The sequence below is a fragment of the Lactuca sativa genome, chromosome 8 (assembly GCF_002870075.4).
Source record: "Lactuca sativa cultivar Salinas chromosome 8, Lsat_Salinas_v11, whole genome shotgun sequence".
Classification (NCBI taxonomy): Eukaryota; Viridiplantae; Streptophyta; class Magnoliopsida; order Asterales; family Asteraceae; genus Lactuca; species Lactuca sativa.
This window is the reverse complement of record NC_056630.2, coordinates 138,515,896-138,543,867: the sequence shown is the minus strand read 5'-3', so window position 1 is coordinate 138,543,867 and position 27,972 is coordinate 138,515,896. Positions and strand designations below refer to the sequence as shown.

At 32.2% G+C, this 27,972-nt stretch overlaps 2 protein-coding genes and 2 non-coding genes across 5 annotated transcripts; 2 read left to right on the top strand and 2 right to left on the bottom strand.

Annotated features, from left to right (window-relative positions):
• Positions 1-6,141: 6,141 nt before the first annotated feature.
• Positions 6,142-7,467, top strand: LOC111907628 (uncharacterized). The gene is made up of 3 exons (XM_023903420.1): positions 6,142-6,594; positions 6,666-7,132; positions 7,203-7,467. Exons 1-3 carry the CDS (start codon positions 6,142-6,144, stop codon positions 7,465-7,467), a joined length of 1,185 nt encoding a protein of 394 aa, XP_023759188.1.
• A 12,777-nt stretch (positions 7,468-20,244) lies between these two features.
• TRNAL-AAG (transfer RNA leucine (anticodon AAG)) lies at positions 20,245-20,325 on the bottom strand. Its single transcript has one exon. It is a non-coding gene; the product is annotated as a tRNA-Leu (tRNA).
• A 98-nt stretch (positions 20,326-20,423) lies between these two features.
• On the top strand, positions 20,424-20,504 carry TRNAL-AAG (transfer RNA leucine (anticodon AAG)). The gene has a single exon. It is a non-coding gene; the product is annotated as a tRNA-Leu (tRNA).
• A 4,835-nt stretch (positions 20,505-25,339) lies between these two features.
• Positions 25,340-27,665, bottom strand: LOC111907611 (uncharacterized). 2 transcript variants are annotated; one of them, XM_023903404.2, is made up of 7 exons: positions 27,520-27,665; positions 26,584-26,618; positions 26,350-26,499; positions 26,182-26,255; positions 25,992-26,110; positions 25,832-25,915; positions 25,340-25,583 (listed from the first exon to the last, which is right to left on the bottom strand). In XM_023903404.2, the coding sequence occupies exons 2-7, from the start codon at positions 26,588-26,590 to the stop codon at positions 25,475-25,477; spliced, it is 543 nt and encodes a 180-aa protein (XP_023759172.1). In that variant the 5' UTR covers positions 26,591-26,618; positions 27,520-27,665; the 3' UTR covers positions 25,340-25,474. The 2 variants fall into 2 exon arrangements, with proteins under 2 accessions (XP_023759172.1, XP_023759173.1); XM_023903405.3 differs by lacking the exon at positions 27,520-27,665 and adding an exon at positions 27,203-27,461.
• Between the last annotated feature and the right edge of the window lie 307 nt (positions 27,666-27,972).

Below are 27,972 nucleotides of genomic sequence, written 5' to 3'. Positions count from 1 at the left end.
CAAGCTGCATAAATTTTTGTTTTGAGATTTATGAATCTTGTGTTTAATATAGGCATTCCTATTTTTTCTTCTTTGATTTTGGGTTATTGCAGGCTAGGTGATCTCAAAGTGAAAACAGACATTAAGAAGATATAAAGAATAGAATATGGAAACAGAACATCAACCAATAAAAGGACACGTGAATCAAGAAAATGGTGTTAAGAATGAAAATATTACAATCCACATCGAAGAAAAATGGAATAAAAATGAGAACAAGAAACAAGGGAAATAAAATGGTGGCGGTGAATAGTCAACTAATGATCTTTATTAATTATTAATCTTCAAGCAAAGGTTTACAAATTGTGAAATAAAGGTCTGTGTAAGATATTTTCTTACACTTAAACTTTTAAATTCATGTTTAAGCAACTACCTGTTAGGTATTTTTTATGGCCACTTTCACTTGTTTTTATTTTTACTTTTTTGTGTGGTTATTAAAATATACTAAGTTGCTTTACAAAAGCATCTGAAAATGAATAGCTTTATTCTTTTTTACCGGACTTATATGCTCTATATTTTCATAAATCTGAATTTTTATTGTTATTGGATTCTTGATTTTTTTTTACCGAACTCAAATCTTATCTCAGGAGTATTCATGAATGTTGCAGCAAACTTGTGTTATGTCTAAGCACTTAGACAATCTACAAGCCAATTCATGACAGTCTTAATTCACTACTTACTTCCAAAGTATGATTGATTGTGGATAATTTGAACAATCCATTATTCCGGAAGTAAAACATGCAAAAGAGAAATAATAGTAAACAATTGAAACAAGATAGTAAACAATACTCATAAATAAATCTCCATTACTTAATCATCAAATGTCAATTACATTTATTTATTATAAGTTTCTAAAATATCTATCTAATCACTAAAACTAATATCGTCCTCCAGACCAATGCTCTTCGCATGCTGAACGTGCTTAATCCTACTCAGACCCTTTGTGAAGGGATCCACAAGATTCTTTTCTGGCGATACCCTCTTGACGACGAGGAGTCCTTCTTCTACCCGATGTCTAATGAAGTGGTATTTTTTGTCGATATTTTTGGATCTGCCATGATCCCTTGGTTCCTTGGTTAAGGCAACCACTCCTTCATTATCGCAGAAAATCTCCATGGGCTCCTTTATGGCTGGTAGAACTCCAAGGTCTCCAATGAAGTTCTTCAACCATATAGCCTTATTATACGTGTAGCTATATACTTTGATTCGCACGTTGAATCAGCTACGGTCTCCTGTTTGGAACATTTCCAAGTAACTGCTTCTCCATTAAGGGTAAACACCCAACCTAACTGAGAATGGAAGTTGTCTCGGTCGGTCTAAAACTTGGCGTCACTATACCCTATAACTCTCAAGTGATCACTGCCACCAAGCACAAGGACCCAGTCCTTAGTCCTTCGCAGATACTTAAGAATTTTCTTAACTGCTATCCAGTGAGCTTTACCTGGGTTCCCTTGATATAAACTGACCATGCTCAAAGCAAACGCCACATCAGGGTGACTACATGTCATAGCGTACATGATTGAGCCAACGACGAAAGCATATAGCACTCGACTCATTTCCTCTATCTCTACATCAGTACTCGGACTCTGAGTCATACTCAGTTTGGTATTGCTCTGGATAGGTAACTCCCCTTTCTTTCAATTCTCCATGCTAAAACGTTTTAGCACCTTGTCCAAGTAAGTACTTTGCCTAAGTCCAATTAGTCTTCTACTCCTATTTCTCAAAATCCTTATCCCTGTAATCTAAGCAGCTTCTCCTAGATCATTCATAGCGAAACATTTTCCAAGCCAGGACTTAACCTCCTGCAAGGTTGGAACGTCGTTTCCTATGAAAAGTAAGTCATCGACATACAATCCTAGAAAGCTAACTATACTCCTACTAGCTTTGACATATACACAGGATTCATCCTCACTCCTAGAGAAACCAAACTCTTTGACTTTCTCATCGAAGCAAAGACTCCATCTACGAGAAGCTTGATTTAATCCATAGATGAATTTCTCAAACTTGCACACTCTATTGGGGTGTTTAGCATCCACAAAACCCTCTGGCATTTCAAGAAAAGACCATGGTGGTAGCCCATGGCACTTGGATGTTAGATCATGGGGGTAGCTCATGGCATTTCATGGAAAAGACCACGGGGGTAACTCATGGAAAATGTATGTATGGTATGTGGTATTTTGGGGAACTCACTAAGCTTTGTGCTTACGGTTTCATATTTAAGGTTTCGGGTACTTTCGGTTCGAAAGGGAAGGGCCCGGTGTGACTGCACAACATCCCCCTAGAGTTTTCTGCATGGACAATTAATGGTATTACTATGATGTTTAAATGATATATCCACACTGATCGATTTTTGGAACAGCTCGTTTGTATGATTTATTTTTTTTAAAATGAAAAAAAAATAGCTTGGATTTTCGGGACGTTACAAAGGTTGGGTCGGTTTTTCCCTTTAAATTCTCAAAGTGTGTATGTGTGTGAGTTGTTGATCAATCAAATACATGTTATTTGTAACTTTAATGTGTGTTTATATGTTATTTTCTTGTGTATGTATGTATATATATATATATATATATATATATATATATATATATATATATATATATATATATATGTGTTTTTCACTTTTCTTACATATGAAATGAAGAAGACGAAACTAATATATATATATATATATATATATATATATATATATATATATATATATATATATATATAGAGAGAGAGAGAGAGAGAGGGTACATAATGGGTGTGAGTGGGTACTTTCCGATTTTTTATGTTAAAAAAGATTAATTCAATAATATGGAAATGTTGAGAAATCCAAAAATAAAATTTAATGGGTAAGAAAGTCTTTTCAAATATTTCAGAAACCAAAATCATAGGAATTTTCAGATTTTTGACCTTTCATGCAAGTTGAAAAATATTTAGATAATATCCACAATTTTTTGAAAACCAAATGGATCAATTTTGCAGTTTTGTCCTTAAAAATATTAGATGATCATATTTTACAAAATATTACACAAATATGAAAGTAAACTACTTAATTTTATAAAAGTATTTTTTTTCTAAATGATTAATGATTGGAATATGTTTAATTAATAATATTTTCTTTGGTAAAGTTAATAAAAATATTACATGAAAAAAAACACATTCAGTGGATTGATGATACTCTTATAATTGTATTAGGCGGATGTTTATGTTTTGGGTAGATTAAAATTTTGGAAAACTTAGTAAAAATCACTAAGTTTATACAAAAATTAGATTTTGATATTGCATTATTTTTATTTCAAATTAGATATTATGTTTACCAATTTGTTACAGTTCTAATTAATTAACTATCATTCAGGTTGTCTACTAATATGGTATGATGATGTGTCATTTTTTATGACGTGACACTATTTGGTGACATCATATTATGAGTATCAAAATTGAATAAATAAATAAAATAAAAAAATATAGTGATTTTTGTGATAGTCATCCAAAATATAATGTTTTTTGTGAAGTTTCCAAAATATAATGACTTTCGTGATAGCTATCCAAAATATAGTGATTTCTTAAAAAAACAAAAAAAAAGACAAAAAAACAAACAAACAAACAAACAAAAAAAGATGCAAAATGTATTCGGATAATACCATAGTTCATAAAGTTTGGTACACATTTTTTATACAAAGTTTTGAATATTTATTCTAATGTCTATTTTTTAGACTAAAAAGGGTAACGAAAAAGATAGAACTTTTTAATTATATATTGGTAGAATACTCTTCAACTATATACCACAATACATAGGCTTATACAATTATAAATCACATTAAAGCTTAAAAATTGCCTTCGATCTTTTTCAATGGGACAAAATTACATTTTTTGTAGTAAGTTTTAACAAGTGAATAAACGTTGTTTGTAAATATGTACATAAAATCAAATAAATTATATTTTTTGTATGTTGTTTTCTAAATCGATTCAGTACATGGTTGAAATCTGTATCTACATCTAAATCAAATAAATTCATCTCTTATAGATGTTATCATGTCGTGCATTTCTAGCAATTAAAATTTAACTTATTTATCGTTGTCTTATATTAAATTCTAAAATTATTATCATTTAAAAATGGGAAATGTCGTTAATGATTAATCAACTATTCAAAATTTTATAATTTAGTCATCGATAACTACTTACACATGTTTATCATCATTATATTAATTAAAGTTTGATAGTGTTCATATTATGTTGGGGAATTTCGAATTGGGTTATAGGAAATCTGGATCACAAACAGGAATCGTGTGATACATTTTCCTTGTTTGATATTTTGACCCTAATTGTCTTGGGTATCACGAAATTCAAACTAGGATAATTCCTGAAGAAACGATTTTGATTTTAGGCACAAAACACAGAATCAATTTTGAGAGAGAATGAAGAAGAAAGCGTTTTTTAGTTTTTTATGTTTCAACGAAGTCATTGTGTTTCCCGGATTTATCCACTCAACGAATAAATGAAAACAGTTTACATCTTTTAGAAATGACAGATTAGTCCTTGAATTTGCATCTCTAAAGAATGACAGATTAGTCCTTGTACTGTTCTAAAAAAAAATTCGGGACGCTGCCCCGAACCCCGACTTGACACAGTAAATCAGGGTTCGGTACTAACAATGTTTAGTAAATATAAGTGTGCACTCCCACACCTCCTAACTTGTATTATAACTAAAACACTTGTTAAATCCATTACACTAAAATATATTTGGTAATTAAATCACCAACATATTATAAGTCAAATATTTACTCTAACGTGGCATCCAATTATATTAAACATATAATTATATTACACATTTACAAACAAAGTTTATTCATTTGTTAAAAGGGATAGTGAATTAAAAGGGTAACATATTATTGGTTTTGTATACATTTAGTCCCTGACTTTTTTTTGTCCACATTTTACCCTTGAACTTGTTGTTGTGTATAAATTAAGTCATTATTACCGGTTGCTTCCAGTTAAACCTGCCATTTTGTGTTTTACTGGTTTACGTGGCAATTACGTGGCAGTTACCCTCTTCCACCCTCATTTACGAACAAAGATCAATTAGGGTTATATTGTCTTTATTCTCATAATTCGTTCTTGATCAGTTCCACATTACTCACACTTCTCTTCTCTCAAAACACCATTCTGATTCAATGGAGGAAAATCAAGCTTTTCCAAAAGTCGATGTACACTATAATGGTACTTTTGTGCCTAATTCGTTAGTGTATTTTGCTCCACAAGTACTACGTCTAAATGAAGATGCAAACGAGTTTGGTTTCTCCGATTTCATCAAATATGTTGAGAAGTTTATCGATTTTCAGTGTAAGCATGTGTATTACTATATACCTGAAGTGAGATTGAGTGAGGGGCTCCAAACACTACAAAATGAATGTGACTACTCTGAGTTTCTTGAGGTTGCAAATGCTAACAGACATGTGGATGTGTATATTGACCATGATAATGAACCTCGATTTGAGTGGATTCGGAAAGAAGAACCAGACAATGAAGAACTTGTGTATTAAGAAGAAGATGTCGACTCTGTTTTGGCAGATGATGAGAACTGTGAACATGAAGAGGATTAATGTGTTACATCAAGCAAAAGAATCTTCAAAAGAACCTATAATGATAAGTTTTTGAACAAGTTATGTCCAGTAGTTGTTGAAGATGAAGATGAAAAAGGCAATGAACTTCTAGCTGTCTACCCTAGGCATGATGATACTTAGGAATGGAGAAAGATGAAGCCTGAACTAGGTATGAGATTCTCTTCTCCTGCTGAACTTAAGTCATCTCTCAGTAACTATGTAGTTGCACATGGATATGACTTGTATTATGAGAAGAATGACAAGGATAGGTTGCTTGTAAAGTGTTGTAAAGGAAAAAGACCACAATGCCCTTTTAGACTGTGGGCTTCCTGGATGAAAGATGAACAAAAATTTCAAATAAAGTCCCTTAGAGAAGACCATAGTTGTTCAAGGGCATTCAAACTTGGGTCAATTGTTACCTATAAGTGGATAGGGAAACAATTTGTCACTGATATTCTAGAGCCCCCTAAAATGAGTCTGAGGAAGATGAAAGCTATGGTATCCAAGTTATTCAACATAAATGTTAGTGTTGGACAATGTAGGAATGCAAAAAGATTTGCATTGTGTGAAAGAGGGTGATTTAAAGGATCATTATTCCAAGCTGTGGGATTATGGGGCTGAAATTAAAAGGGCCAACCCAGGATCTCATGTAGAAGTGTATGTGCAGCCCCAAAATAATTCTACTGTGGTGTTTGAAAGGTTTTATGTGAGTTTTAAAGGAGTGGTTGATGGATGGTTAGATGGGTGTAGGAAGGTAATTGGGATAGATGGATGTTTTCTGAAGGGCATCTATAAAGTGGAGCTCCTCTCAGCAGTAGGCAGGGATGGAAACAATAACATTTACCCAATAGTATGGGCAATAGTAAATGTTGAAAACAAAAATACTTGGAAATGGTTCTTGGACAATCTAATGGAAGACATAAATGAAGGGGGAAATGGTAATGGAATCACATTGATGTCAGATGGACACAAGGTACATATATACACTACTTTTCTTTTACAAAAATTACCTTTTACATAAACTAACATTCCAAATCAATGCAGGGTATAATGGAGGCTGTGAAAGAAAGATGTCCAAAAGTTGAGCATAGGTTGTGTGCTAGGCACATCCTTGCTAACTTCCATAAAAAGCTTAAGGTTAAGTGCTACATTAAACGTTTTTGGAGGGCTGTAAAGGCAACTACAATTCCAAAATTTGAACTTGCAATGAAAGAAATCAAGAGCTTTGATGTAGGGGCATATGATTATCTCATTAAAAGGGACCCCAACTGTTGGTCAAGGGATTTTTTTAAGGTTGGAATAGGATGTGATGCAATGGAAAATGGTGTGTCTGAGAGCTTCAATGTTGCTATTGAAGAAGCTAGAAAGAAGCCATTGATCACTATGTTGGAGGACATAAGGGTATTTGTGATGGAGAGATTGTACATACAGAAAAGGAAAGGATTGGGTTGGGATCTAGCAATTTGTCCAAGTATCAGAAGTAAACTTGGTAAACTAAAGAAGTTGAGAAGGTTAGTTGTTACAAACACTTTTACTTACTTTTTGTACAAGCTAGTGCTAACTAATTTTTTGAATTGACAGATTCTGGGCATCATATGTTAGTGGATACAAGCAATTTGAAGTTGTGAAATGTAATGAAAGGTATGATGTTGACTTGGAGAAGAGAGAATGTGGATGTAGAGGTTGGCAATTGACAGGAATTCCTCGTGTACATGCCATATGTGCCATATCTTCCTTGAATCTTGATCCAGAGGAATTTGTTGCAGATTGGTTTACTAAATATGCATTTCTTAGGGCCTATGAGTACACCATACATCCCCTGAAAGATAGTAACTTGTGGCCCTAAATGTCGGATTTTCACCAGATACTACCTCCTATTAGGAGGAGGTTACCTGGTAGGCCATGTGTGAAAAGAAAAAGAGACCAAGCAGAAAATGAACTCAATGGGAACACAATGCATACTATAAGCAGGGCAGGTGTTCAGCACAGATGTACAATTTGTAATGAAACTGGACACAACAAAGCTACATGTCCAATGAGGGGTCCTTCTGAATCAGGTCCAAGTAAAGCAAGAAAGAAGAGTAATGCAAGAAACTGTCCTTCACAAGCAGGTCCAAGCACTCCAGCTCCAGGTGCTCCAACGCATGTCAATCAAGATCCTTTGACTCAAGACCATGTCCATCAAGACCCTGTGAATGAAGATCCTGTGAATCAGGAGAATGTGAATGAAGTTCCTGTCAACCAAGATCATGTGAATGAAGTTCATGTGCATGAAGATCCTGTGAATGAAGTACCTATTAACCAAGATCCTGTGATTCCAATACCTGTTAACCAAGTGCCTGTGAATCTTGGTGTTAGAGTGCCTAGGAGACTTGGTGTTAGAGCAAGGAAGCCTACAGAGAGAATCAACAAGATACAAATCAGGAAGCAGGTTTTCCGAAAGGATGGCAAAGGAGTGTCTGAGGAGAACCCAGTTACTTTAGATTTAAATTGATTAGGGTTACTTGTTTTCTTTTTCTTTGGAAGTATGTAATAGTACACTATGTATGGTGACTTCCTTTTGTCAATTGGGCCAACTTTTGATGTAATTGACAGTACTAACCTTGCTTGTAACCTAGCAACTTTTTATGGTCTTTAATTAAATGGAATCGGATATGGTATCCTATGTCAATTGTGTTTTGTCTTTTTCAATCTTTATTGGTATTAATGCATTAGTTTATTAAGAAGGTCATAATGGGAATCATATTTTAGTTGTGTACTGGGAATCATATTCCCTATTTGTTTCTATCAATGTCCTTTTGTCTTTTGGTTGTTGAAATTGCAGACAAATTCAATTATCATTGTCCTTGTCTTTTGGCTGTTGAAATTGCAGCCAAATTCAATGTAAATTACAATCAAATGTTCACCATGTAACACTTCATTCAGTATGCAAACTCCATTCAATACATTTAATATAAATTATTCAGTACATTCCATATAAACCATTCTATCCCTACATTCAATATACCACAATTCAATACATCATATAAAACTCTATTCAAACTGTTTTCATATAATATTACAACTGATTTCAACCCTATTACTATGTGCTTTATTCTTCAGCTCTTGAACTTCTTTCTTCAAACATGCAACATCCTCTTTAACTGCTTCAAGTTCTTGTTTTAAATCTGGATTCCCAGTCACAAGTTCATCAATCCATTCCCAATACTTACACTTTTTACCTGGTTTCTTTGAAATCAAATATAAAAATTGTAAGAACCTCAAAATCCTTATTTATTAGAAGGAAAATCAAAAGTACTGAGGGAAATCAAGATCGACATACCAGAGAATTAGGGCAAACTTTGAACTTTTTGTTAGGGTTGTCTTTAGTCTTGGATGAGCATATTCGAACTGGGAGTTGACAATCACATAGCTCCTCTTTCTTTGCGATGGAACCAGATGAACTGGGAGTCGACATCTTCTTCTTCGATTTTGGGTATGGGTTCGAATGTTTTTAAACTGAAGTTAGGGCTAGGCATCGTATTATAATCAACAGAACTAAGAGATGATCCACGTAAGAGTGTTTTCTTTTAATGAGTGTCCACATAGGTAGCCATGTCAGTAAATATGGAAGCAACCGGTAATAATGACTTAATTTATACACAACAACAAGTTCAAGGGTAAAATGTGGATAAAAAAAAGTCAGGGACTAAATGTGTACAAAACCAATAATATGTTACCCTTTTAAGTCATTATCCCTTGTTAAAACTCAGTAGACAAAAATTGTAATTTTCTCCCACCAAAAATGGTTAAAGGCAATTTATACGCTTCAATGTAGTATTTTATATACATGTATAAGTCAGTGCATTGTGATATATAGTTGAAAGCAACCCTCAAATAAATATCCAAATCTTGTATAAAAATTAGCGTGTAACAAACTTTATTAACTAGAGAATGGTATGTTTAGCCAATAAGCTTATTTTAGATATATTTGTTATCTTAAATATTAAAAAATAATCACTATATTTTGGATAACTATAATAAAAGTCACTATGTTTTGTCTTTTTCAATTTCGACACTTAGAATATAATATCACCAAATAGTGACACGTCATCATGTCATGTCATCAAAACTGGTACATCATTATCATGTCAAGTCAGCTACAATTTTGTTGACCAATCAAATAGTCAGAATTGTAACAAATTGGTAAATAAAGTTTTCAATTTAAGAAAAAGTATAACGTACTACAAAAAACGAATTTACGTGTAAACTTGGTGGCTTTTGAGGGATTTTCTCTAAAATTATATAGTTAAAATTTGACATTTATATGCTATTAAAAATGATTATGTCATTGACAATAACTATAAAATAATAATATTTACATTATTTTGATTTGTGAATTTGTATATTTAATTTGAACGATGTGATAAAATGAACATCTATAAAAATCAAATCATTTAATGGCATCTATTCGTAAATAAAACTAAATATAATTCTTGATTTGGTGTTAGTTTAACTCTTGTTATGATTAAGTGATTTAAAAATTACTTATTTGACTGTTTCTTAAATTTGTATTATGATTAACTTATTTAAAAATTACTTATTTGACTATTTTGAAAATTTTAGCTTATTGTATAAAATATCAATGTTTACAGTATAATATAATTTATAATTTTATGTTATTATAAATATAATTATTAATTAATTTAAATTATTTGTTATTATCAAAAATTTATAAAAGATTGAAATTTAGGTATAATCTTATTTTGTACTTATTATATATATATATATATATATATATATATATATATATATATATATATAATGTTCAGAGTTAGAAACTGTAAAATTGATGGTTTTTTGGCAACTTCGATCCACCTATTTGTTGTATATCATAATTGGTCCAGTAATTTATTCAAATTGCAATTTGGTCCTTGTTGGTCAATGCAACCGCTTCTTTTCTGTTCTAGATTGAGAGCCTCCTGTACACATGGTGGCGTCTGGATATCTGTTGTGTACATGTTTGCCATTCGACCTTTTCTCTTCTCTACTCACTGTTTCTCCTATAATCCAATGCTCCATCACCGATCAACTATCCATTTCTAATTTTTTTTCTCCAGCATTTGTTCTTTACTCCGCTCCTTTCCTCCAATCATTCAACTCTACCGTCGTCGGATATGAGTTCTAGAAATAGAACGGATCTATTCCACATTCCGCCTCCTTCCCCATCGCATTCTTCTCGACTCCCTAAATTGCACCCTCCATTATCTCTAAAACCCTCAATCTACACAAACGGAAGTTACATTTCGCTTCTGTATCTCCGTCCTTTCTTGAATGTTTTGGATCATTGCTCAGATAATCAGAGAAACATTCGAAGGTGTGGAGATTAGGGGAGATCGAGAGGGAAGAAAGAAGAAGCAACAACTTACACTGGCGCTCCATCATTCCACCGATTCCCCCCTCTGCTCGCTTTCATTCACCAAAAAAACGAAGACGGAGGACAATAGTGATAACCCACCAACTTCTACAGCCTTCTGCTGGTACTCCTATTTCGTCCAACATGGCGATGTCAACACTGAAGAGCCCTTTTTTGTGTCTTCGGCTTGCTTAGATTATCTCCTTCGTCTATCTGCTTTGTTATTATTAATATATCTCCAAACGCCTCTACGAGTTAGTAACATAGTGATCAACGGAGCACAATAACATATTGTAAAGGAAGATGAAGAAATCGCCAATGCAGTCATCGTGCGGTAGTGCGATTCTTGACCTAATTTCATAATTTATTATGTTAAAAAGAATACATGAAGGGGTTTTTTTGAAAAATTCAGTATCTTTGTCTCCAATTTTGCGTTCCTTTTACAATTTCACAAAGGTTTCATTCTCCATTTACATTTTCGATGCTGTAAATATAAAGGTGTTGTTTGTTTTTTGTCTGCAGATATGTGTGACCATTTCTGTCTGCACCGTGCAGACAACACGCAGACATTAACTTTCGCAGACTGTTTGTTTTTTTGAAGACTGCAGATCTAAAAATATATGCGCGCCCTCTTCTTGGCGCAGATGTGGACCAGAGTCTTCTAACATTTTCTAGCCTAAAAAAACACATATATCTTTATTTTTTTTAAGTTTTTTTTAATTTATATTTTTTTCAACTTTATTAATGATAAACAATTTGAAAAAAAAATTACAATACTTAAAAAAATACATTCGACGACACAAACATGATATTTTTGACAAATTTATAAATAAAAATTTATTACAATAATAGTTGTTGAAGTTGTTTATATAAAGATGAAAAAAAATCATAATATATTCTTTTATTTTTTTGCCAAATTTTGTAAAACATTATTTAATACAATATCGTCAATTTCTCGGTAAAATATTTATGGTACGTTTTTAATGGATTTAATTGAAAAAATCGAAGTTTATTTTCATCCATTTATATATCAGATTCTTTGATCCCTAATTATAATGTTTAGTTATAACTTTGCAACCAAAGTTGTTGGTTTTTATCAAATATATACGTTAATTCATACCATTTTTATTTTATTTTTTATACAATAATACATAAAAGTTGATCTAGATTTGTTAGTTATTTATAACAAAGTCATAAAAATATAAAAAAATCACTTTGAAGTTTAAAAAAAATCAATTTATTTAGATGTCAGTTTATTTTAATAACCTGCAAATGTTAAAAAAACAAACAATCTTTTTTTTCAGACTGCAGACGTTTGGTCCACTTCTTCTACCGCAGAGGTCTACAGATGTGGTCCGCAGGCTGCATACATTTTGTCTCAGAAAAAACAAACAGCACCAAACTCTTATCTTATTCTCTTTTTTTGTGGTTTTTTTCAGTAAGAACCAATTGATTTGGGGTTAAATGGGTTTTTTCCTAACACCAAGGGGGTGGACTACATAGTGGCCAAAGCACTGAAACTTGGAGTAGAAATAGGTTTGTGTTTCTTTGAATCGCAGGGGTGTCGGATCAGCTTAAAATTCATTGGAATATTGATTATCTCTTAATGTCGATGGCCACTCATCTATAAACTTTGAAGAAGAATGTTTGTTATCTCTTTCGCTTCCTCTATTCATGACACCTCCTCCACTTCTCACTTATGATACCTTTTCTCTCCATGTATGCAGGTAATGGCGTAGACATAACAATAAGGTTCAATAGTATATAAAAAGACGAAACTACCCTTCATAATTTTCGAGAACCATCAATTGCTAATACACTACAATCCACTTGGAAGGGATCTTGTTGATAGTTCAAGGTAATACATGAATGAATCTACTATGTAGGTTTGTTACCTTCTGTTACACATGCGATTAACATTTAAACTGTTGTCTGTTGGTATTGGTTTGGAATTTTTAGTTTTTTGCTGATTTGTAGGTTTTATCATTCTATATTACGTTGGTTATATACATTTATGAGATCATATCAATAGTTAGAAATATACGATTATTTGATTATAAGATGTAGAAAGTAACTTATATTAGTTTTCCTGTTAAGTTTGGCTTTTACTATGTTTATCTAAAACGTTAACCGATCAAATGATTGAACATGTTGAAAATCATTCAAAGTGTAATTCGGTGCTTACAACCCACGTTTTGAAAACCGGACCGGACTGGCCGGTTCAACCAGGAACCAGTCCCCCAATCCGGTTCTTAATTGCCAAAAAACTGGTATTCATGTCAACCGGTAAAAATCGGTCTAGTTGAACCGGTAAAACTGGTCAAAACTAGACATTTTAAAAAATATTTATTTTTTTCATTTTTTGTATTTTTTATATAATTATGACATCATTCGGTTTTTCCGGTTTTTAAACCGGTCCGACCAGTTGGACCACTTGAACCATCGAACCGGTAAGACGATCGGTTCGGTCTCCGTACTGCTTTCAAAACCTTGCTTACAACCTTCTAAATCACCCAAATATTTAAACTTATTGCCACTCAAAATTGTCTTTTTTTTCGTTTAGTTATTGATTTGGTTGTTTTAGTTTCAACATATTTATATTCTTTTTCAGGTTATACCTAAGAGTATGTTTGAAGAAGAAATAGCAGGGCTAAAACAAATGTTCCATATGAGGTATTATCCTATTATATTATAAACTTCCCTTTTTGTCTTTTTTAAACAAAAATTGACATACCCATGATTTCACATTTTACTTAATAGAAAAGTCAGCTGACAACTTAATGATGTTGTCCTGTTTTTACCATTAGTAAAGTACAAAAAAGCAATGTATTACATCCATACCATAACAAAGATTGGCAGATAAAATATTTGTATTTGGATTTGTTTTTTAGGAGCAACATTTTATAAAGCCTTAACAAGATCAACTTCATAACATGATAGGCTTGATTCATTTTTACAATTCAAACATGGGAATTCTGTAAGGATTGAAATCATAATCTAAAATTCTGGATATGCAGACCTGATGCATCTTCTTTTCTATATAATCCTACAAATAATGTTGTGGAAAAACACCCTATAATGGCGGAATCCCTAGCCTATCAATTTTGACATCAGGCTTCTCAATTAGTTCAGGTACTTTCATTGATTCACATATATTATTATTATAGCATCTTATTTCCATTTCTTTCTTTTATGACATTCTACTTTTGAAAAACCTATGATTAGGTAAGGTTTTTAAAATATAACTGAATGCATAATGTTATAATGTAACATCTATATTTTGTTTCAGATTTATTGGACAACTATATTTTGTCACTCTACCTGAGAACAGAATCATCATAGTAATGGAGACATCCAACAATGTATTATTTATAATTTTTTGGTTTTTTTTTAAAAATATATGTTTAAAAAGATAAATAAAATAAATGAAAAAGTAAGCTTTGAGTTTTGATTCATATGTGTGTCCTAGGTTGTCACTTGTCAGGAGACAGTAAAGTGGTAATGCAAGTAACCATTTGATTGTGATGCTATTTCTGCAACAGGGAGCTTTATGGAAATCACATCATTGGAAAAGTTCCTGAAGAGCTTGGAACCTTAATAGACATTGGAAAACATCTTTAAAATTCTACAAATGTGAACAAGTCAAGTGTTTTAATGCTCCCTTGCAACCTTCAGAAATAATAGTTGTAAAGAGAGTTGTAGAAGATAAGATGTATGAAGGAATCGATGAGAAGGGTCTCACTTTGACAAACTTCCTTTTTCTACATTCTTTATTTATTAAAAAAAGGCAGACCGATGACCACATGGACCGTTTTACAGAAGTTGCAGTACTATAATAATATAAGGTTTTGTGATGATCAAGTTCTGCATCATATTACAAGATCCCCTGATCAGATGTTTTATAAGTGCATTTATGTATGAGTGCTTTATTAAACCATGTTGCAATTAGTTTTTTTGTCCATATGGTTGGTTGAGGTTTTTAGTGATTTTGTCTTTGATTTTATGGAGTGTTGACTTGACAAGTGAAGCTTTCAAATTTCTTAGAGTAGTTTTATGTATAGAAAAGACAAAGAACTCAGCCAAACTAGATTGTTATTTCTGTGCATTTGACAATTCAACACATTACAAAATAAAAGAAAAAATAAAACCAAACCAAAAAAACCATCCCGTGTAGTAGGATAAACGAAAGGGTTAATGACCTAGGAGGGTAATAAGGTTTTAACTTTGTCTACATAAGGTCTTTAAGGTTTTTTTTTGTACATAGTACACCAATATGGTTGTTATAAACCATTTAAAAAGGGTAATAAGGTTTTAATTTTGTCTATATTAGGTTCCTAAGGTCTTTTTTGTACATATTACACCAACATGGTTGTTATAACCATTTAAAAAAAGTAATAAGGTTTAACTGTGTCCACGTTAGGTCCCTATTTTTAATATTTTTATCATTTCATCTAACTTTTTTACAATTTAAATTAGTATCTAGTTAGATGGTTTCATCATTTCATCTTTTTATTTTAGTCGCTCATTCACCACAACCACGATTTCAATCGAAATGTTACATAACATTTTTTTTTCATTTTTACGATAATAAAAAGCTAATAATAATGAAAGTCTTAATAATCAAGACTATGTTTGGCGCCACAGCTAGCTAATAAGCTAGTTTATTTTTCGATATTTTTTAAGTTGTCATGTTTGACAAGCTAAAAAGTAACTTATAAACTAGCATTTTAAAAAGCTACTTAGACTAGTTTTTTAAAAGTTTTTTTTTAATTTCCAAATATACCTCTTAGTTAATTAAGAAAACATATTTTTTAAATGTCATTTTATGTCATTATATAAATTTTGGATACCTTATAAGTCAGTAACAGAGCTAGAGTCAAAGTAAAAGAGTATCCCCGACAAGTAATAAGGTATCCTCGATAACTAATTGTCTATCGGGGATACCCAATTGGTGGAGCCATTACTTATCAAGGATATCTCATTACTTTTTGGGATACTCTTTTACTTTGACCTGGGTCCGCTACTGGCTTACGTAACCTTTTGATTGAAATTGTGGTTGTGGTGAATGGGTGACTAAAATGAGAAGATGAAATGATGAAGCCATCTAACTAGATACTAATATAAATTCTAAAAGAGTTAGATGAAATGATAAACATATTAAAAATAGGGACCTAATGTGGACACAGTTAAACCTTATTACCCTTCTTTAAACGGTTATAACAATCATGTTCGTGTCATATGTACAAAAAAGACGTTAAGGACCTATTGTGGATAAAATTAAAACTTTATTATTTTTTTTAAACGGTTATAACAACCATATTGGTGTTATATATATATATATATATATATATATATATATATATATATATATATATATATATATATATATATATATATATATATATATATATATATATATATATATATATATATTAAAAATTAAAAAAAATTAAAAAAATTAAAAAAATTAAAAAAAAAAAAAAAAAAAAAAAAAAAAAAAAAAAAACCGTTAAAGACCTAATGTCAACAAAGTTAAAACCTTATAACCCTCCTAAGTCATTAACCCTAAATGAAAACAGCTTTAATAGATTGATATCGGAAAAACTAATAAAGGCACAAATATAAAATAAAAGCAATACTTTCCGTCCCATGCGGAGTGTGGGCATTCCCTCCGGTTATTATTAAAATTCTGATAGACAATGAGAGTTTTTTTAGAAATTTGAAAAAAAAAAAAAGTTAGTGCAAGTAATTTTGCCTCTTTTGGTATAAATATAGATAATAAGGATATGATAATTATTTTATTATTTAAATACTTAATTTGCCCAATATAAAAAGTGAAAGGGCATAATTGGTACTCAAATAAAAGTTCAACGATTGAAGTTGCCATCACGAAGAACCGTTCCCAATTTGGCGCCTAATTGGCCTTTGCGGTTCAAACATTGAAATCAGGGTTTTTGCATCCTAAATCTCAAAGCAACGATGCGTCAAAACACCAAGAAATTCAAACCTAACCCTAGTAAGACTTCGCGACACAGCATCAGGAGTTATTCAATCAGAGATATCATTGGAGATCGTCGCTTTAACCATCAATTTAGCCATGCAAATCCTCATGGAACTGAAGGTAATTTGGTAAAATTCGAAATCAGTTCGAGATATTTTCTGCTTCCTTTATATGATCTTGTTACATGGAATACATCGTTTAAATATGTATTGCCTTGGAAAAGATTAGCGACAAGAATCGTGTTTTTCGATTTTGTGACATGTTTATGCTGTAAGGTATGGAAGAATTGATTAACACCTTCGTTTCGAGTTTTTAAGTATCGATAGATGAGTATGTTATTTGGTGATAGGAATAAAGAAGGTAAAAAGAATGAAAGTTGATGACACTGAAGCTCATGATCTCCCTAATATAAGACGAAATTCTTCTTCCAATCAACGTGAAGTTGCGGAGTATCCCAGACGTAAGTTAGAATCTTCTACAAATTTAACCATTTCAATTGACAAATTCCGTTACCTTTCCATTCTAGTATTTAGTTACATTTCTGCTTCTTATGCTATAAGTAGCTAGTATAAATATCTAAATGTAGTGTTTTTTTCTGGATTTAGGGAACCATTTTAAGATATATGTATAAGTATTTATTTTTGTATTCTTTCCAATGGACAATGAATCATAGCTCTTGGAATAGTGGCAGAATTAACTAAGAATCTGTATTAATCATTACAAATTCATGGTATCTGCTTAGTTGAATGTCTATCTAATCAAAGATGTGGAGGGATAGTTGTGCCATAGTCACTCAATGATGAACTAGGATTATGTTTGGAAATTGGAACTAACTTTTCATTGACACTTGGCTTATTCTATCCTTCCACATTTCTCACAGAGGGAGGGTATGAGTACTTGATGGTAATGACTTTCCGTCTTTAGGTTGTTGTGGAGATTTTGCAGCAAAAACTTCTGAGTATGCATTCTTCAAGAAAATTAAGCAGACTACTTCTAGCAACATACATATACATCCGAAATCTCATGATAATCAAGTAAACAATGTGCAACAGAGGGATCCTTCCACAATAAAAGGTTCTTACTTTTACCTTTCTGGTATCAAGGACAAATAAGACATGGTGTTCTTCAAGATAATTTTGCTGCTATGTCAGAGTTTTCCTTAGGTGATTATGTTACAACTTTCCATCTTATAAGAAGTTATGTTTTGTAGAGATCCCTAATGTGCAAAAAGAGGGTGTTAAATATGCCAGATCTTCATTGCCTGTTGAGAAAGAACTAGATGATGTCCACTATTCCTTTCTTTCACCCCCATTTTGTGGATCAAAGAACTCGGGTGAGAAAATGTGACAATACATGCCTCATCAAATGATTAAGCATTAGTTTTAATCATTGAAATTAAGTTATAATCTGATGCAGATGTTAATAATGTACTTGAAGCCGGTGGTGTAAATGTTCTAAAGGTTGTTACACCTCGGAAGTATAACCAGCTATCTCATCCATTAAAAACCTCAGGTAAACACTTATTAACCAATGAGATCAAGGAAATTTTATTTATCTATATGACAGAAAGAGTAACAAATAAACAAAATTGATATGTCTTATTTGATTTCTTCATTCATCTGCTAGAATTAATTAATTCAACCAAGTTATAGACTGATCTCTTTTTTTTTCTAGAGGTATACTGAGCATTCCTAATTTACACTTCCAAATATCTTCTTGATGATTTGTTCATATTGTATGATCATAACATGCAGGGAATAAAGGAGTGTTTTCTGTGAAGAGGGAGAAGTTACGTTGCAGGGTTGCAGATATATCATTAAATGAATATGATGATGTCAATGAACTCTCTTCAAAGGGGTTAGATTAGAATTAGATTCGATTCATCAACAACAATCTTATTCTTCATTATCCATGACCTTTATATCTGATTACTAGCTATTTTTCTCAGGATTGATTTAGTTTCAGCTCTCATCAGTAGGATACTCCCAGAAGACCATGAGAAGAATGTAAGATCTTTTATCTTATTCTTAATAATAGACGAAAATATTCTATTTTATTAGCTAAAAAGTCGGTGTATTTTGTCAGTGTCAAGATGAAACCAACTCCAAATACAAGCTGCCTTCTTCTTCTGAGTCATTAATGAAGTGTCATGAAGCAAACAAAAGACAACCCATCAAGTCTCTGTCTCACCATATATCATACTTAGATGATGATGATTTTCCAAGATCATTATCATCATCAGAGATTCGACACCTGGAATGGATTCATGATAATGGTTTGGAATTTTCTTTTGCTCCAAAATCTGGTTTTCAATATGATGCTCTGGAATGGAATCCTAATCATTCAGACTCTTCAAAATCTAGCATTCATTATGATCGTTGTTATTCAGAAGCTTACAAAAGAAAATGGATAAAGTCTGGGCATATATCATCATACTTGGATGGGATTCCCAGATCATTGGAATGGAATCCTACAGGCTCAAAATCTAGTATTTGGTATAATCAGAGTTTCAGAATTCCAAAAGACGTTGAGGATTTCCATTTTGATAATGACCCTACATTCTTGGAAAAGCCAGTGCCTTTGTTGTTAGGTTGGGAGGAGAAGAGTGAGAGAGATGAATTTCAGAGAGAGATGAACACGTTTTCAAGCTCACAAGATGATTATGATGATGATGAAAACCAACTTTACATGATGCATGTTGAGAGACACCTAAAAGAAGACCATTTTGTGTCATCATCATCATCATCACTCATACAATTACCATACACTCCAAAACATGTTATGCGAGTAGAAGATTGCAGCATAAACAACCATAAGAAAGAGTTGATACGGTTTATTCATTCTGAGGATGAAAAGGAAAATAATTACAGTTACAGTTACAGGGAGGGATTTGATGACATTGGGTATGGGTACCCATTGCTGCTGCTGGGTGATGACGATCCATATTCAAGCGAGAAAGAACTAAAATTACACACATAGATTCAATCAAGCTTGTTAGTCACGTGTGTATAATAGTGTTTTAGTTAAAGTATTTCTTTCTGGGTTTAGTCAAAACATCATGCATGTATAATAGTGTAGCTTCACCGATGTGTTTTTACTTTTTTGACCTTTAAGTTGTTTTTTTGGTTTTTCTGTTTTTTTTTTCGAACCAATACAACTGAATAGTTGAAGAAAAATAGAATGTAGTTTGGTTTTGTTTTAAATGTAAAAAAATATATATATAATGATGTTGAGAGTGGGATTTGAACCCACGCCCTTTCGGACCAGAACCTTAATCTGGCGCCTTAGACCAACTCGGCCATCTCAACTTTTTTGTTGAAGAAAATGAGAACATAGTTTTTAATTATAGGGCTGATGTTTGAATTTAATAGTAGAAAAATAAAATGTTTTGTCTTGCGAATCATAAGTTGAGATGGCCGAGTTGGTCTAAGGCGCCAGATTAAGGTTCTGGTCCGAAAGGGCGTGGGTTCAAATCCCACTCTCAACATTTTTCATTTTTCGATTTTGTTGCTCATTCTACTTATTTACTTATGCCAAAAGTTGGTATTTTTCGAAATTAAAAAATATTTATAGATACTTGGTTTTATCATATTTGTTGCAACTTAAAAGTGAATTTTTATGTGGAGCATTTTTTTTATACTTGTCAAACTTTAATTACGTTTCAAACAAATTACCAATAGTTTTTCATTAATTGCGTTTCTAATATATATATATATATATATATATATATATATATATATATATATATATATATATATATATATATATATATATATATATATATATAGAGAGAGAGAGAGAGAGAGAGAGAGAGAGACTGCATCCTCGTCCGATAAGTCATTAAGCGAATTGTCAAACACATCAACCACATGTTCTAATTTCACGGAGACATTCTTCTTAACCACATGAAATACATGGGATCGAAAGTCGGCGCCGAAAACGAAAACAGAAAAATACTCACCAAAGTAGAAGTCGTTGAGGAGATAGAACTCTTTCTTCCCGAAAGACGGCTCGTACCCCCCAATATCAAAAATCATTTTCTCTACTTCGCTTCGAGAGTTCGTCATAACTTCGTGGTAAACACATAATGTAAAAGTAAAGGATCCCCTTCTACCCCCTGCATGAATATTTAACCACCTCTAAAATAGGTCTTTCGGAACATAGTCTCACGTGACGGTATGTCATTAAGTGTCATAAGAATATCTGTGTTAATTGCGGGTTTGCAAGTTAGTATAAGTGATGTTTCAAACTACTAAAAGTGTAAGAATAAATTACTTACCCGTAAAACGACTAGATCATCAAGATCATGTACCGTATCTTCTTTGGTGTTTAACTATCAAATATGTAGTAGTGGCCAGAATGTGTCGGAATGGGTTTGTACATACTTTTCTGAAATGTGTCAAAATAAAATCCGTAATTCGGTTTTCTAAATCGAGATCTGGAACAAATCGAATTAGTCGGAATACGTATTCCGGAATGTAATTGATGGGCCGAGCCAGGAACACAATTCGAAGTAGCCTTTGGAATTGTCCATTCCAAAACGATGGTTATTTTTCGAAAACAAATTTATAATGATTATTTTTTTAAATAAAGAAAAAAATATTAGATTACTCAATTTCCCATAAATAAACGGTCTTGATTGGGCTGTAGTTTTAATATGCATTTGTTTCTCCTAAGAAAAGGCATAAACAATTTGATAGGAGATATTTTAAAACATTACGGAAATCATCCATACAAGAAGCGACTTTAAAACATTACGTAAATCAACCATATTCTTCTACCTAATTTATGAATACGTGTGAGGAAAATATATTAAATGCCCACGCTCACTATCATTTACTCGTTGTCTTTTTTAGGCCAACGATATTTATGCTATTAGATGACATTATTGCACATTACTAATCATTTGGAAAATAAAAACGTGACTGGCTTTGAAGGTAAGCATATTGATTTTTGGAGTTGGAATAAATAGCAAAAAAGAAGATCATGTGTAAATTGTAATGTTTATGATGAATTAAAATGGTTCTTCCTTAATAAGTCATTTTTTCCTAAACCTAAATAACTTCCTATAGAGAAAGAACGCAAGATTTTACAGTAGGGTTGCACAGGAGAGATAAGGGTTGCACGGTAGTTGAAAAAATAAATTTTTCGAAAATTTTCGAAAACTTTTCCACTACAGTCGGAAAAGTTAGAGGTTGTCGGTGCCACCGTGGACCACCCCTAGGTCCGCCCCTACATTTTCGTCGTCATCGCCATTGCACCAACCATTGTCATCACCTCCTCCACCATCGTCTCAATATTACCCTCCCTCCTCATATCGACCACCACCATGAAAGACATATTTACCTTAACCTCTCTTCTAAGGTCACTCAAACTTCATGATATTTCACCATTTATTGTTGACAGAGGTGGGTGGGTTCTTCATCATCCACCAAAAGTAAAGGGAGAGTGGACAAGAACCGGGCACCTTGGTTCGTTTGAAGGTGGAATCGGTACAACTTTATCCGATGAAAGTATTTGTTCTTCGGTGAAAGTAGATACAGGGAAGTCGGCATAAGCCACAATGTCTCTGATTTTGATAGTGGTGACTCTAGGACCGGTTGTTATTACAACTTTGACTACATCCATGTCTTGAGATAATTCACACAAACACTTTGTATAAAAGAATGCTTCTTTTGCTACAGAATAATTAATATCACAACCTACACACTACTATTGTAGCTGGATGGGTGGTGGCTGGTAGCCAAAAAAAAAAAAAAGAGAGGTTAAAGCAATATCATCGAGGAGACCAAAATTAAGGATCACCTTTAAAATTCAATTTTGATTCCATCAAATGATCAAGTAGGCAATATTAAATTGATGCTAATTTGAATTTAGGAAATCATGTCATTTGGGAATCGCCTAATTTTTGTACGGGGACGTGATGAGATGAAACGCGAACTCTTTGCATCTTTGCAAAATTCAGGAACTCTAACATGAATCCGAATTCAAGAACTTGAAAGAATGGAAAAGGTTGTAAACCCTAATTTGAATTGATCGGTTATTTTAGGGCGTATAGATTTTGGTTTTTGTTTTAATTTAGTATTTTAGCTTTGGTTTTTGTCCTACCGAAAAAAGGCTGGTGTCATCGGAGGAGACTATAGGGGCTGGTCGGACTCTAAGGTGGGAAACGAGTGGGTTGTCGTGTTGTTCTTGGAATGTACATGGTATAAGTGGGCCCCTACTAAATAATATAAATATATATTATCAAGCATATGTTTGGCGCGCCACAACTAGCTGATAAGCAAATTTTTTTATGTTGTCGTGTTTGGTAAGTAAAAAAAGTGACTTTTAAGCTAGTTTTTTGAAAAGCTATTTAGATTAGTTTTTTAGAAGCTTTTTTAAAATTTTACAAATATATCTCTAAATTAATTATAGAAACGCATACTCTTACATGTCATTTTATGTAATTTTATATTTTTCAGCGAGTTTTACTAAACGATATTTTTTAACAACTAGTTTTTCAGCTATCAGCTAGCTTTTTATTTAACAGCTAGTTTTTCAGCTAACAGCTAGCTTTTTAGCTCATACGCCAAACATTGCTTAAAAGTTAACTGAAAATATATAATCTACATTTTATAGAGTAAAACCAACTGATGACCAAAACCAAAACTCTCAAATAAGAGCCATTTATACAAATCAAAACTATTTTGGATCTTGTGTAAAGAAAAGTACAAATTAGAGGGTCTGTTTCTACAATTTGTCTATATTAAATAATGTTTGCAAAAAATTTACTTGCACTTTTGTCTATAGAATATTACAAATGTATAAATTTTAAAATATATTTTTTATGTTAGAAATGACGAAAATTAATACAAGCTATTTTTTCTATCTTTTTTTATATTTTTACTTTCTTATTATCAGAATGTGTGGCAAAAACAAGTCTCCATGTCTCATAAAAATAATCTTGATCTGAAACGAATATCTACCTTGCATAATATGACGCAACAGTGGTGATTCGTTACTATAAAATATATTCTTTTAACATTGTCATAAAACATAATGAATAATTCTAATATCATTTTGTTTGGATGCTATTCCTTTGAATTTAAAGTTTAGCTTTTAATAATTACTAGAGTATTCCCTATAAATCTCTTTATATCGATTTAATTCGATATTATCTTAGGGTTTTCTCTACTTCTGTGACTCTGTAAGCTCAATGCATATATAAGTTTTTATACTTAAAAAGCTGCAACATTAGAAAAAGGTACTCGGAAGAAAACAAACATAATATGAAGCTTTGACTAAACAATCATAATTGATGTCACATGCACTATGTACCTTAGTGGTGCATCACAAAGGACTACTTTGGATGATTGTTGGATTTTACCCTCTTTCTCTAAGGGCAAAAGATATTAACATTCAACCTCCATGGTTTTCTTATTATATTCATTTTCAAGTAGGGACGAGCGTGGTCCGGTGTGGTACTAAACCTGAACAGACCGTTTTGTACAGTTCCGATCCGGTACTGAACCAGAACGGATTGGTCTGTACAGTTCCGGTCTGAACCAGAACGGATTGGTTTGTACGGTTTTTTTAGACAAAATCTAAGACGATTACCAAACCCATGTGAAGTGTATTGGGACCAAATTAGAAGATACGGTACTTTTTATAACCCTAACTGAAACACGAAATTGAGAAATCATGTGCCGACAGATTGCAAAGTGAGTAAGGGACCTTTCGATATGATGCAAACAAATACTCGCAAAGGCGGCACATTGCTTGTGTATGACAATGGCGTTAATACGATTAGCATTTCATAAGTATGTGATCATGAGAACGAAGCTTCAATCGCAATATAAGAAGCGTATTTCATTTTCTAGTTTAATGTATTGTACCTAACTGCCTATACACATGTTTTTATTTTTGTATTTTTAAAAGTATATATTGGTTGGAGTTGAATCTAATTTGCAGCAACAAAAAAAAAAAAAAAAAAATGATTATCCCATTGGTTTGGAAAAGAATTGTTTGTATATGATCCAACCCGGTTGTATCAGATAAAATTTTTCCAAGTCCAATCCGGGTTTTTGAAAAAGGAAGAATTTCATATATATTCTTAAATGGGTTTTCATTTCCAAATAAATCATAACTTTAAAATCCTGATCTGATAAAATCTGACCCATGTACCTTTTTCGTCGTTCGTCCCTTGTCTTCTTCCCACAAAACAATAGATTTTGCTACAAAATATGTAGTAACTTTTTTTTATTCATTTGTAATTTCAGTTTATGACGATTGTTTAATTGTTAAACTTTTAATTAGCTTTATTTCTAAACAACTGCTCCAGAAAAAAAAAATTATTTAATCATTCAACCAACATTTTACCCATACACCATTTAATATTTGAATAAAAATAAACATGTATTGTTTTTTTAAATAATTATTTTGGGTTAGGTAATCAAATAATAGTCTTTCCTACTTTCACCAAAACAACCATCTTTTTCCTGTTGAACCTTTAACACTCACTGCAACCGGTTCATCATCTTTTTTCCTATTTTCAAGTCCTTCCTTTAATGCCTCCGTTCTTTTCCTGCATAACATGTGCAATGAAATCACAAAATTTTTTAAAATAAATAATATCATCAAGAATGTACGATAAGTGGTACTTGGTTGGACCACGAATGTTAATGTTACAGATTTTCAAGTCTTTAATGGTCATGGACCGATTGATTTTCCATTTGCAGAAAATATATAATATGTGGGTCGTTAATTATTAAATATATCAAATAAATAAGTATAGTGTACAACAATTAATAAAATTGGTACTGAATATTTTACTTGGTATCTGTAAGCCGACCATGTAAACTCCATCTTTGGCGAAACCCTTCTGCTCCTTCCATCCCACTTGCAAGAATCAATCGCCTACAAATGCAAGTTATAAAATAAAAAAAAATTAAAAATAAAATATTTAAATCATTAACAATAAATAATAACATACCTCTCTAAAGTTGTGGTTTCGGACTCTAGTTGAGAAGCTCTTTCTTTTGCTTGATCTAAAGGCATTGATAACCCTAATCTATACTCGCTACCTTGAAGACGTTTTCTTAGTTCCTTATCCTAACATATTTAATATTTATCTTAGCAATTCAAAATCATCGCAAATGTAAAATAAAAAAGGAAAAGTATACCCTTTTCTCCGCACATTCTCGATACAAAGCGATCTCTTCTTGACAAAATGGCTCTATATCATTAACTTGGAGGCCTAAAGTATATAAATGAGAAGAGGCCACAAACAATAAGTTGTGATGAAAAATGGGAAAATTTAATTAACTGGGAAATGAAAATGAAAAACTTACACAAAAAAAGGTTTCTCAAAATCCCATCACACAAATTAACACCTTCAAGAACATGTGAAGCAATTTCAGGTGGAATGATTGGTGATGGTGGTCCTAACATCAGATCATCTCCAACAAGAACCGTTTCCTCCATTGTTGGTTGAGAATCGACTGAACAATGAACATTCATTCCAAATTTCCAATCATTCCATATATTTATATGTAATGTAATAAAAACAAAATGAACCAACATACCATCCATGATTCTTCCTTTTGATTAATGTTGTTCTCTGTAAATACACAAAGTAAATGGAATCAGTAAATGTTGCAAACAGAGATCTAACTACATCTTAACAGAACAAGATATTTATTTGTGTGAACCTCTAACATCCGTAATTCCGTATATGTAAATAAACAATAAGAGTTATAATATTATAATAATAAATAAATAAACGTTGTTTGCTAAAAATGGGTTCATTTCAAAGTACACTGACTTAATAACAAAATTAATAAAAGTTGTGTGTTTTTTGCTTTAGGTAAATAAAGGAATTGGAAACTGCAACAGTAATACATGATTGGCTTTATGATTGAACAATAATCTTCCTATTATTTAGTATATTTGTAAAACCAGCCAACTTCTGTTGTTCCAACCTATTAAGCTTGAAACGTTTGTTTTATTATTTTATTTAGCTTTTGGTATTGGTGTAAATGAACATGACATGGCAGGGGGGTTTGTTATATAGGTGGACCTCTTTTTATCTAATGCTAGAATAACTTAATCAAACTACAAAAACAATCAAATATAGACATGAGACAAAACAACAAACAGTTGGTGTGCACCCTAGCAAAGGAATAAGTAATTGCTAATATTCACCTGTTCATGAAAAGCATTTAAATTTCACATTTGGTTACAAGACAAGGAAACAAAAGAGCAAACAGTTGGTGTGCACCACAGTAAGAAACAACCGGTTAACAAATATGAGGCATATTAACAAACACCTGGCGTGCATGTTATCCTTATTTGAAAACAACGGCTAAAGAAATGTTGTATGCATTGTAACAAACCAAAGAGAAAGAAAATAAGAGAATCTTATTCTATATAAATCAGAGGAACATTTTGAAACCATAGAAAACCTTTCAGGGAAAAAAGGCATATAAGTATGGAAAGCCAAAACAGAAGGGGGACGTTACCTAAAAGGTCTTGCTGTTGTCAAGGATCGGTCGGTTTACATCGATTGGTGACAAGCGTGTAAGCGGAAGTAATGGATGCAAATGTGATGGAAAGTAATGGAACCAGAGTAGAATCGGAATCGGAAACCTAACCGGTATATATAGTTCGGTTCCGGATACGGTACCAGGTAAAGACATAAGTAATCTACAATCGGATAACTCGGAAACATCAAAGTGGGTAGGATGGAACCGGACAAAGTGAGTTTAGAACCGAAAAAACCCGGGGAAAAAAAACGGATTTTTTTTATATGGGTTGAACTTTAAGAATTTTCATATTGATATCTCGATTTCGGGGGACTCTAACTCATTGAATATAAATCCAAAATTGACAATATTATAATATAAAATCATATAAAAACTCTAAATTATACTCTGGAAAAAAAATCGTATGTTAATTCAACTTTAGACGAATGA

Bases quoted from the DNA above. Each gene is read 5' to 3' on its own strand.
- LOC111907628 (XM_023903420.1), top strand. From the start codon at position 6,142: ATGTTAGTGTTGGACAATGTAGGAATGCAAAAAGATTTGCATTGTGTG. The intron at 6,595-6,665 runs GTACATATATAC...AAATCAATGCAG, and splicing joins TGATGTCAGATGGACACAAG to GGTATAATGGAGGCTGTGAA. The intron at 7,133-7,202 runs GTTAGTTGTTAC...TTGAATTGACAG, and splicing joins AAACTAAAGAAGTTGAGAAG to ATTCTGGGCATCATATGTTA.
- LOC111907611 (XM_023903404.2), bottom strand. The intron at 25,916-25,991 runs GTATGTTATTAT...TTGCATTTGTAG, and splicing joins GAAACCACAACTTTAGAGAG to GCGATTGATTCTTGCAAGTG. The intron at 25,584-25,831 runs GTAAAATATTCA...CATGTTATGCAG, and splicing joins GGTCGGCTTACAGATACCAA to GAAAAGAACGGAGGCATTAA.